Source organism: Labrus bergylta, chromosome 3 (genome assembly GCF_963930695.1).
Source record: "Labrus bergylta chromosome 3, fLabBer1.1, whole genome shotgun sequence".
Classification (NCBI taxonomy): domain Eukaryota; kingdom Metazoa; phylum Chordata; class Actinopteri; order Labriformes; family Labridae; genus Labrus; species Labrus bergylta.
This window is the reverse complement of record NC_089197.1, coordinates 29,288,869-29,301,351: the sequence shown is the minus strand read 5'-3', so window position 1 is coordinate 29,301,351 and position 12,483 is coordinate 29,288,869. Positions and strand designations below refer to the sequence as shown.

Below are 12,483 nucleotides of genomic sequence, written 5' to 3'. Positions count from 1 at the left end.
GAAAAGGACGTTTGATTTTTAGCATATTTAGTGTTACTCTTTTACATACGTTAAGATGATCTACAAGCACAGTCAAAAGAAGGACTTGTTGCCTCCCCGCTCTATTTCTGGCAGAGGTCTTGAAAGCCAAACTGACCCTCTTCAGGGGTAATTTAAGACCCTCGTTAGAGCTATTCAGGACATCCGAGGCAAAGGGCGAAAGATAAAACCCTCTTTCACCCCTGTGCTGCTAAATGTGCACATCTGTTTCTCTGCTTCTTACTCCTCCACCCCCTACCCCCCCCCCCCCCCCCCTCTCTCTCTCTCTCTCACTGCAGTTTGACTTCCATCCATCCGTGCTCCAACACAACTGTAGGTAACATAAACACTCTTCAGACCACCGTAGCGAGAGAAGCGATGAATAAATGTGTGTGTGTGTGTGTAATACTTGTGGGACTCTGTTTGGAGGCACAGCACAAAGTGTGTATTGAGAGCTTTTTACTTGCGCTGTGAAGCATTTTGCTCTCTAGTTAAAATCATCATTTTGTTGCAGTTAAAATGGGAGATGTCAGAGACGCAGAACATGAACTAGACCTCTCAGATTAGTCGAAAGCGTTCCTGCTAAGCTCTAAGAGAGGTTTTTATCTTAGTGCCATTAGATATTCTATTTGAGCTGTGATGTGCTCAGATGCTTCATGAACATTTAAAGATTTTCTGAATTGATCTGTTAGATTCTTGTTTTCTGATGCTTGGAGCCCCTGTAACCTTCTAAAAATCAGCCACTGAGTCTTGCACAAACACACAGTGAGGCACAGTTAGAACCGTTTGAATCAATTAGACATTTTCAGTATTTTTCGTTTGAAGGGGATAGAAAATGGTTCTGTTCAAATCTTGCAGGATTAATTTTGAGCTATCAACATTTTCTAATTTCATTTCTTCTCTTGTTGCCTCACAAGTGTCAATCAAATCATAGCTGTGATTCATCAACTAATAGGTGATTGATAATATTTTTTCAAACATTTAAAAACTGTACAGGGATACTGTATATTTCTCCCTTCTTCCTCACTTGTTTCCTTCCTCTCTTTCTCCTTTTTTATTCCATGGGGTCTTTTCTTCATATTTTTCTCTCTTGTTTGCATCTATATCCTCTGCTCTTTGTATTTCCTTCTTATTTCATCACCTGCTTTCTTCCCTCCTTAATGATTCCTTCCTTCCTCTCTCTTCATCTCTCCTTATCCTCACTTCTTTTATTTCTTCCTATGGTTTCTTCCATCCTTTCTTTATCTTATTATTTCCTCGATTGCCACCTATTTCCTCACTTTGTCCCTGGTTTTTACTCCCACCTCCCTCCTTCTATTTGTCTTCTTTCTCCCTTGATTCCAATCTTCTTTGATCACCCTGGTCTCAGACTTTTCAATATTTGACAGTCTCTAAACATTGTTAATATTGTCAACATTTGGCAGAAGTATGACCACAATGATTCTGCATTTAGGAGGTTCTGGCTCGCATTAAAGGAGGAAAGAAAACGAAAGGGTAAGAACAGCAAGCAAAAAAAAAGGAACTAAAGGGACAAATGAAGGAAGGAGAGAGAAGCAGGAAAGATAGGAAGGAGGGAAGGACGGAAGGAAGGGGGGCGAAGAAAAGGGGAGAGAAGCAGGAAAAATAGAAGGGTGGGAGGGAGGCAAAAAGAAAGGGGACAGAAGCAGGAAAGATAGGAAGGGTGGGAGGGCAGGGAGGACGGAAGAAGGAAAGGGGAGAGAAGCAGGAAGGAAGGAAGGGGTACGAAAGGAAAGAAGGAAAGAAAAGCTGAGAATAGAAGGAAAGAAAACATTAGGAAAATAGGAGGTTAAGATATCAAGGAAGGATGGAATGAAGGTAGTAACCAATGAAGGAGAGGAGGAATACAAATGAATGAAGGAAGGAAAGGAAAAAAGGGGGTAAAGCGACAGTCATGAGGCCTCTGAGGTTGTGTCTGTCTTTGCTGAGTTGGCTCTGAACCAGACACACAGCAACCTCTGTTTTCACAGTTAAACTTGGGTTAAAGTGACTCTGGCGCCCCTGGCGTCTCATCAAAGCAAGTGCAGCTCTCGGCAGACAGTGAAATCATGTAGCATGATGATGATCACAGATCCTCTCTAACACAGCTCCAAAAGCTACACAACAAGATATTTAACAACTATCCTTTTCTACAGGGACTGACTGACCCCACCCCCTTGTGCTCGGCTTTAGCACAGAACCGCACGGCACGGCTCGACTCGCTGCCTGGACCGGCCCTCCTCCAGGGCTGCCTGAGCCGGTGTTTGATTGGATTAGAGTATGCTAGCCTTTGCCCTCTAACCTCGCTGATGTTGGCTGGCTGCTTCCTGCTCCCACCGCTCCCCCTGACCGACTGACGAATCCTGCAGAAGCCGCCCGAAGAAGCGCCCTGCTCGGACACAGCCGACCGGGACGAGCCGCCGCTACAGACACACACCGGAGAAGAGGCAACACCGAAACGCGCAGGCAAGGAGGACGACACGAACGGGACAGCCATGCGGAGGAAATCGAGGATATTGTTGTGTTTTGCGGTGCTGTGGGTGCTGGGGATAGCCTACTACTTCTACTCGGGGACAGCGTTGAGTCGAAAGGTAGGATTTTCTGTTCCTCGACTGCTTTTCCCCCCCCTGCCCCACACGGTCCGTCGCGGTGTCCGTGTGGATGTTTTCTTCCAGGACAAAGCGAAGATGGAGCTCCGTGATTTGACGCTCGTTTGCTTTTTTTTCGGGGGCTCGGTTTTGATGCTGTGAGGGACGGGGATAAAGGGCCTACTAGTATCAGTGGGCAGGCATTGATTTGGTGGAGATGAGTGTGTGGACAAGGGCAGCAGGGGTAGTTGGGGCTGGCCGGTCGGCGTGCACGGACCTCCCGCTGTGCCGGTGATTGCCTTCTCGTGGCAGCGGGCACGGAGCACGTCCACACCGGGCTGCATGTTAACATTCGTAGCGTGGCGGTGCCGGTTATTGCAAGATCAGAATAGAGGTGGAAGCATGCAAAAGGGGGTTGTTGTTAATATCGGGCTGCTGGCCTGGCTCACAGGGCCGGGGGTGGTGGTAAGGGGGGTGGGGGGGTGAGTCTATAGAGCACGTCAGCACAAGTTGCTGCTGCCGCTAAGAGAAATGAGCACAGATCAGGAAGTATGATGTTTAACATTGAGTTAAAGTGACACATGGACCATGCTGTCAGTACGTGATTTTCTTCCTACTCTGGGAACAAAGCTGCAGTTTAACTTGGATGATGATGTGGTTTCCCTTCTCTACTAAAACACTTTAATCCTCTTAATATTGCTCCGTTTTTTTTGTTGTTGCTGTTATTCAACTTAATATGACTGACATTATACTTGCCCTATCAACTAGGCATACGATTAGTATTGAAGGCTAGAGCTGAAACAAAAGGCTATTTCATTGATGTGACTATCATTTGAGAAATGTAGTGGTTTCTCAAGCAAAAAAGCCAAACAGTAAATGACTTTACATCAGTTAAGATACAGTGAATGGAAAGTTGAAAAGACACACCATTTTGCTTATTGACCCTTTTTCACCTCTCTGATTCTTAATAGAGCATTAATTAATTAGTAATGACCCGGCATTTGAATGCTGGAGAAGAATAGAATTTGCAGCTATGTTAGTAACATGTCATAGATCAATACAATTCAACAGAAACCCAGGATCATTAAACCATAAACCCTTATGAACACCTTGTTCATAAGGGTTTATGACCAGACAGTTGAATTGGACTTTTCTAGTAAAATGATGGCTATTTATGAAACTGACAATTGTGTTTCAACCATTTCTTTATGTTTACATTCACAGCGTACGTATTGGCAGATTCCTCCTCTTTGTGAGCTGGTGAGCTTCATTTAGTGTATGTGGAGGCAGGGATTCCATTCATAAGATACCAGGCCTGTACTCGCAGCAGTTTGCATACTACTGTTGGATTTTGAATTGCCATGAACCTGGACGACTGAGAACTTTCTCAAGACACGTCATGCATGACATGTAACTTAAATCTCCACCAGGTGTAGGAGACTGACCGTCGTACACACGTCTTTTTTCTGTGTGTGTGTGTGTGTAATGAAGGAGAGCAACGGAGCACAGTGACTTGATTGTGTTTGGATCATCCAGCTTCAGTTAACTTTGTGTGCTTGTGTGTGAGTGTGGGCCAGTGTAACCTCCTGCAGTTTGTGTGAGGTGCTCTGCGTGGGTGGTTGTGTGCACAGTGCATTCCCTCTATTGCCCCTCTAGACTCGGTTGTGTGTGTTTGTGAGAAAGCCCTGTGTGTGTTCCACCTGTCTCTTGTCTTGTCCTATCTGTCTCTGTGTGTTTGCTTTGCTCCAGTCAACCAGAGCAGCCCTTTTACTTTTCCATTAGGCTGATAGTTCTCTCTCTCTCTCTCTCTCTCTCTCTCTCTCTCTCTCTCTCTCTCTCTCTCTCTCTCTCTCTCTCTCTCTCTCTCTGTATTTGTGGTTGTCAAGAGGGTCAAAGTGGCACTCCATGATAAGCAACTTTCTCTGGAGTTGGATTGCAGGCTGCATTAATGTGGAGCCTGGATTATGGGCTACACCTGGCTGCTGTGTTTACCCAGAGTGAGAGAGAGATTTAATCTGTTTAAACAATGCTGGTGCTGCACAGGTTAATTGTTATTTTCCATCAAATCATCCTCCACTTTGAAGGAGTTGAGGGGTTTAAATAAGTTCTCACACTTCCATGAGAAAAACTTTGTAGCTGCTGTTTTTGTGACTTTTTCAAAAGCACTCAAGTCTCACTCAAAGGCTTTAAAGTGAGGGGAGGAAATTCATTCAAGAAGCATTTGTATTAGTTGAAATTCTCTTGACATTTAAAATCATCCAATAGATTAAATGCTCAGAGTCAGAAAGAGATTGCATGCTTTTATAAAGCCCGACCTGATCATAGGCAGTACCCCAGTGTTAAAAGAAAGTTTGTTGCACTAGATTTTTTTAGAGGATGATAGTTGGGTTCAGTTTTTTTGCTTGCTTGGAAATGATACCTAAAGACCTCTACCAAAGTTTAAGGTTTTGAATAAGCTTCTGGACCCAGAGAACAAACTTACAACCCAATTTATGAGATTCTATGTCATCAAACATTTAGAAAATGCAAACTTAGAACCCCCTTAGAGTTGCAAGAGTTCCCAGAATCCAATGCAATGCCTTAGAATGTCTCTTTTTCTATTGGTGGTCTAAGCCCCAAAGATAAGTAAAACACAGTCTGAAAAAAGCACAATCTTTACATTTACGGGGACTGAGTAATAACTGTATATCTTTATAGATTACAAATTGTGATAAATTGATTATAATATAAATACTAAGGGATTGATTTTCTGACTATTCCTTTTAGTACTGTACGTGCCAGCAACTCCTATCAAAGTTAAATAAAAAAGTTCCATCTTGTTACTTTTGATCTCTTTTCTTCTTCTCGGACAGGTAAAATGAAAGGTTAACTTTAGATAAACAGTGCTGAAAGGTCTCCAAATATGGACAAAAGCTTCTCTTTGTTTAAGGTGTGAATATCAAATCTGTGCATTAAATCATTCATGAGTCAGACTCAAGAGTGGGGACTTGTAGATGTATGGTTTAGTGGTGCAAAGACAATGTAAAAAAAAATATCCAAATACCTTATTTTAAATGACAAATATTATTTATATCCAGCACACATTTCAACACATCTGTTCACAGATAGTGCCTGCCTCCAACATTACATCTCACAAATCGACATGTTGGGTCATTACTGCTTGTAAAGAATTGTGTTGAATACAGCAGCTCTCTGTCTGCCAGACTGAGCAGGACTCACTCTCTCACGGCTCTCTCACACTTCTAAATAATCTAGACAGTTTCTCAACCAGAGGAGTGACAGTTCTAAAGTAAGCTGTTTGGGAAAGTGTCCTCTTGTTTGAGCTTGTCTTAGTCGCACTTTTGGAACACAGTGCTAATCAGACATAATGGTTTCGTCTGCAACATTTAATATCCCTATTTCTGCCAAGTTAATCCAACCATTTTCACACGTGTCTTTACCTGTCCAGAGCAAGATGTTGTGTTCCTGATGTCTTTGATCATAAATTTAAGAGCTGTCACTGAAGTCTGTCTTTTAGGAGTGTACACGGTATTAATGAGTGGTCTGGAGAATTTCTCAGGTTTATTGCCCTGAATGACAACGACCTGCATCGTAAAATGAGAGTACACGAGCTGACACCTGGTTGGTTTACCATCACATCGAGAATGTGTGACACCAGTTTTGTGGTTCTATGCTGTGGGATACATTTGAGACATTCACTCTCATCTTGTAATTCTCAATTCCCCCCTGGTTATAAATAAAGTAATTCTGATTTATGTAAAGTCATAGAAATACATATTGCATACTCTTTTCTTTTCGACAAAGGTCCATGATTTCTCATCAAACCACTCTTACTATCTGCCTCTTGGCATCTTTCTGGGAAACATGATATATGCGATGCTGGTGTCCTGCAGTTTGTGAGTCGAAAGTGAAGTCTCCCCTTTCTTCCTCCTGCCTAACACGATACACAATGTTGTGAATGACAGGAAACTTCAGGAAAACCCCAGTAGAGCTACTTTATACAAACCTATATGCTCATTGTTGAACACAGTAGAGGCAATGTTACAAGCATGTGGCTGGCTCACCAGGAAGCCGCTTTAAAGTCTTCTGTGTGGGACAGAGCTCTGAAGGTTTTTTTTTTTCAGAAACCAACATCCCACTGTTGAGTCTACTTTCCTGCTAATCAGCGGTGTGAGATGGAAGCTAAATGGCAGTTAGGGGAGGGTTGCAGAAAACCACAGTACAAAGAACGTTTTCAGCTGTAATTGGAGTGATTATAGTGACAAGCCTTTTTTATTTTACACTTTTATTACATGAAAATGGTATATTAGCCCAAATGCAGTGTAAATGAACTCTACATTCACATGTTTTTAATTCAGGTCCTGCAAGTGAAAGATTACTGTACAGACACGTATTGTAAACACAGTCCAGCCAGGTTGACTCATGCACAATTTGTCAGCCGTTGATATGGGGCTCAGCTCTCACCCAAAGGTGGATCACTTCAGCTATTTCTCAGAGCGCTGTGATTTTAGCCAGAGGATTGGATTAGCTTGTAGTTGGTGGTAGAGGATTCACAAGTGCACATATAAATTGGCTCAGCAGCAGGGATCCGTGGGAGCTTTTAAGGTCGACTGGTCCTCAAGTCTTGTGGGAATACTTCGGCCGCTGTTATCTGCACCTCTAGGTGTTCAGGTTCTGCATGTCCGTGCATGCCCCAAACCTCACCTTTTATCAGTCTATCATTATAGGCAGTGTGACTTACCTGACTCGGCCTGTTCTGCAAAAACTATTGCAGAGGCGTTGCATGTCACTGTCGGTGAGGGTGAGGTGATGAGTTAGTGTTATTGATGTATAATGCCTGTAATTGGATGGATGTGGAATGAGATGGAGGCCCGCTTATGTTTTACAACAAAGCAGTCCTCATTGTCTGCTTGAGTGAGACACAGACCCACCACTGTATCTGTAATCTTTATGGTCATATCTCTGCAATATATGCAGGCTTTTGTACACACACACACACTGTTTGAACTCATAAAAATGTTCACATGTGTTCGAGTTCCTGCTGTTGTGTAACAAGAGCACAGTCATTTAGCAAACACACCTGTGGCTTCAAATCCACTTGAGGCCTCAGCAGTTTGATATGTTTATGACAAGAATACAGTGCAATTTAAACCAGAAAGCATCCATTATTTCTGACTTATTGAATGCACTCCCATCGAGCAAACACTGAATCGATAAAGGCTTGAATTAAGCTGTGGATGCCCAACTGTCCTCAAATGTACAGTTTTTCTTTGAAATATTGATTGTGTGTGTGTGTGTGTGTGTGTGTGTTTCTTTTAAGTAATGCTCACTTCTGACAGATTTGGCATGATTCAGAGTGTAAACAAAGACACAAAGCAGCTGCAGCTGTTTCATTTGTGATGTTTTTAAAGGAATTATTTAGTTAGGGGATAGCTAAATAAAAACAGTCTTTGAACCGAGAAACTGCGTCACGGTCACATTAGAGTTACACAACTTCTTAGCAGTCCCAGGAGAGAGAAATCGTTCTGTTGAAGGAGCTTCACTTGTGTGAAGCTGTGTGTGTGTGTGTGTGTGTGTGTGTGTGTGTGTGTGTGTGTGTGTGTGTGTGTGTGTGTGTGTGTGTGTGTGTGTGTGTGTGTGTGTGTGTGTGTGTGTGTGTGTGTGTGTGTGTGTGTGTGTGTGTGTGTGTGTGTGTGTGTGTGTGTGTGTGTGTGTGTGTGTGTGTGTGTGTGTCAGTGTGTGGGGGAGGGGTAGACTTGCTCAAGGGACATTTGACAGTGTGGACCACTCGTTGGAGGAAAGAAGTTGTTTCTGTTTTATCCTGCCCTTCCAGATTTCCCCCTTTGATGTCAGGAATGAACAAGTTGCTAAATACCTCCCCCAAATACAGACTGTCCAATCAGAGCCGAGCGACCATATCTCGCAGGCCTGTCCAGCTTTGGCCTTCACCATATGTTGAAACTTGAGCCTGTATGGTGTTCTGCATTTAGAATTAGCCTTGACATAAAACAAACACAAGAATAAAACTGTAATAAATAAATTAAATACAGCTTCTTTACCCTCTAATAGTAGCCAGTTATTAGCATATTTTGCTAGCTAGCTGCAGTGATAATCTAAAGCTATATTCAAGGCCAATGCAGCATTTCATTCTACATTATTTTGTGGGGTCCCAGGTTATTTTATTGAATATGGAACACGTCTTTTTGGGCCCAATGGAATCATGTGACGCTGTAAGATAACAGGTTTTGCCACCATGTAAAATTAACTTCAACTGTCGGTGCACATCCTGGGGGCTTGATCCAAACAGGGGAAGGATGGGTTGTGTCAGATTTGGCAGCTTTTTTTTTTTCCACTAGTTAGACGGACCTGTTTTTTTAATCTGTCAGAACTAACAGACAGGCAACTGTTCAGAGAGAGACGGAGACATTGCCAGGAAAAAAGGAATAGAGTTTAGTTAATAGCTCTACAGAGGTGGGTGTATAAAGAATATGTACGTTCATATCATACTGTCATTCATCCTCCAGCAGATCGTTTTCCTTCTTGATCTTTGACATGGGAACTCCAGTTTTTATTTCACTGTATTTCTTCTTTCTATCTTCGTATCCAACCCTCTGGATGGTAGGTTCAGTGTGGTTAAACACAACCGCATGTTGCATCTGTGAGTGTGCTTCAGACTGGATTATTTTCTTCCTGGCTTGATTCCTTCCTTGGCAGACGAATGAGCATTCATGGAAAAAGTTGAAAGAGGGAAGGGTATTGTTCATGCAACCGGCGCTGATATGAGAGCTTTTCAGAGGTCTGTTTTTTATTCAGACACCAAGAGAAAACAGAGCAGCCCTCTTTTATTCAGTTTGTCACTGAGAGGACTATCGTAGCTGTGTTACAACACTGACGTCTTCAAAACCTCACAGTGAAGCTGTAAACAGTCAACTCAGCGCTTATCTGTGAGAATTATTCAAATAGGCCTGATAGGAAGTGCAGGTGGCCACGCTTTGCCTATGAAATGATTGTGGGAAAGACTTTCAGCCACAAGTTTAATATGCCTTCTAAAAAAAAAAACTAAAAAAAAACATGGCATTGAATTGAGGTTTTTACAGTCAATGCTACTTGACAAGGTAATGCTGTGATTTAAATGATGCAGCTGTGTTGTTTTGGTTATACAAGGAGTTCTTAAAATGAAATATCAGAAAAAGAAAAAAAAAAAAGAGACAGACCTTCAAATGTTTGATTTTTGCTGTTTTTCTGAAGATTTAACTGCAAACCAACTGAAATAGATTTTTCTCATATTCCACCTGCAGGTTGAAGTGCTGGACTTACATTATTCCAAATGATCCCGACAAGCTTTCTGAGGGGAATTTGGGCACTCTCTTTTTTTGAGAGCAGTAGAAGACTTTAACCCTACCTATGCATAGTTGATTGTGCCGTGATCTATCTATTCAGGCCTGTATGCTTTGTTTAAAGTCTGTGGAGAACATTTTGTCTGTCTTTTAAAGGATTCCAAATCTGTGTCGGGATTTTCCATCTGCATAGCTCTAAGCTGTTTGTTGCTGTTGACTTTCAGGACGAATTTAACGCAGGGCGGATTGAGGTACATGAAACTGTCATCCTGGCCTCCCACTCCATCCTGAAACCTTCACGGTCGATGTGTGTGGCTCTGTCACATTTAGGTCACAGAATCTTGATGCTGATGCTGATATCAACCTTGAATGAGATGCAGACATTTTTCCTCTGTTTCTTTTCTGACAGTTTTCACAGTTTTTGGCACTATTTAGCAAATGCACAACGATTATCTTTAGAAGCCATTCTTCAAGGCCTTATGGTATTTAGCAGACAAATCAATCACAAAATGAAAATCAACTTTTAAGTGAACATACCTTTACAAGTTAATTTGAGATGTTTTGAAGACATTTTAAATATGACCGCATTAGAACATTAGTTAGCTAAAAGTCAATCAGGAAGCATCGCAAACAGAAAGGATATTCCCGGGTTTATCTATTTAATGTGTTGCATGCAAATCAGCTTCATTATCAGCATGACAAAAGCTTCTCTACATGTGCTGAAACTCTGCAGCTAAAGTAAGTGATTTTTGGAAGAGTTGTCCAAATACTGTGTGGCTATCTGCCAAAGTGGTGGGTGGATAGATTTTTTTGAACACTGGTCTGGTGGGAGGTGTTAATTTCTCACCCTGCATTACATCATGTTTTTTCAATAATGAACCAGCATTTGTTTTCAGCTGCTCAAAAAAACCTAGATCCATCAAAAACATGCATGTTTACTACACACTGGTTACTGTCTTAAACCAGATATTAAAGTAGCTCTTTATCTTTTAGGCGTTTTCTTTATTTATCCCTTGCTCTAATTTTGGCATTTAATTTGTCCTTTTGTCGTCTTTTATCCTAGTTTGGAAATGTTCAGCACTGACTCTACCTCTGACTGACTGCTCATTAATATTGATGAAAGTCTGAAAGGGCTGATACATACCTTATAAAACAAAATAAAAGACTGATTCTTCTATTAGTTTGTGAGACATTTAGATTTGTGGGTGGTTTGGATATCTCAAAATCGCCTTGAAGGAATTTCTTTTGATTTGGGAAAAACATCCACTACAACTCAAGGATGACTTGACTCTCTTTCAGTGGTCAAAGGTCAAGGTCGCTGTGACTTCACGAGTTCCATTCTTGTGAAGACCATAATTCAGCTAAGCCTTGAGGAAATTATTGAAGTTATAAAAATGTGGTTGAAGGCCATAAATTCAGACTCTTTACGACACAGTTACTCACAAAATGTCTAATTAACTTACTAATGTGCATTAATGATATCTCAGTAATAACCGGAGGGATTTATTTCCCTGAAGATTTTTTGGGATCTGGCTTATTTAAAAAAGATATAGCCTATCAGTGTGAGAGAAGTGCGAACCATCTCCTCTTTACGTACCTGTTCAGTCTACAGTTACAGAAGAATCTAATGACAATCACATGCTCTGCAGAGGTACACAAAGAGGAGGAGAGGAGCATACAGATAAATCCCAGATACCCTACCATTCAGCTGGTGACCCTAAACTGTAGCTTGACTTGTTGGCTGAGAAACGATTTTGGGGTCTACATTTGCTCAGTGGGGGTATTAATGGTATTTATGACTCTGGTTCTGGTGTCAGCGTGTAAAATAAAAATACTTGTTTGTAACCATTTTGCGCTGATTGTCAGCATGGGTGTAAGAACATGACTGACAGGAGTCACAATAGACCAGAATGCAAAGCAGTTATCCTAAGACTTAAGAGCAAGCCTCTGTTTTCCTCAACAAAAAGCACTACCTCTGCTGACCAAGTCTCAGGTCGGCTCTCTGCAGGTTATCTGCACTCAGGGTAATGAAGGTAAAGGGACTTGAGGGAAAAAAGGAAAAGCAGCTCGATAAAATTGGTGTAGCAAAAGACAATCAGAAAATACTTTCTGTAATGTGTTGAAGGACAGTTGATGGGTTTGCGTTGGAAATGATTGAATGTAACATGTACATATGTGATGTTGGCCTACTTTATGACAGGCTCCTGTCATGACCCCACACACTGCTTTCGCACTTAACATGAACACCCAACAAGTCCAAAGTCCACAATAAAGTTTGTAATACTATTGAAAAAAACTGTTAAAGAAGAGGAAGCTTGCAAAGAGTCTTTTTACAGTTTGTCAAAATGAGTTTCAGGAAGCAAAACTGCTGACTCTGCTGTGCTGGCTTCTCCTAGTTTAAAATGAGGAGTAATTAGAGTAAATGACTTACTGGCAGGCTGGTTGTTTGACTGTTTGAATGACCATAAGATTAGTCCTAAGTCAGATTCATCACTGGAAACTGAAATGACGTATTTTATACCCACAACAGACCGGATGAATAA

The 12,483-nt window shown here is 41.7% G+C and overlaps 1 protein-coding gene across 1 annotated transcript in view; it reads left to right on the top strand.

The window, feature by feature from the left end:
* Positions 1-2,086: 2,086 nt before the first annotated feature.
* galnt2 (UDP-N-acetyl-alpha-D-galactosamine:polypeptide N-acetylgalactosaminyltransferase 2) overlaps positions 2,087-12,483 on the top strand; it is a 58,305-nt gene continuing 47,908 nt past the window's right edge. Inside the window, exon 1 of the mRNA XM_020629324.3 lies at positions 2,087-2,606. Coding sequence (XP_020484980.1) covers positions 2,511-2,606 — 96 coding nt within the window. The 5' untranslated portion in view covers positions 2,087-2,510. The remainder of the gene's footprint in view (positions 2,607-12,483) is intronic.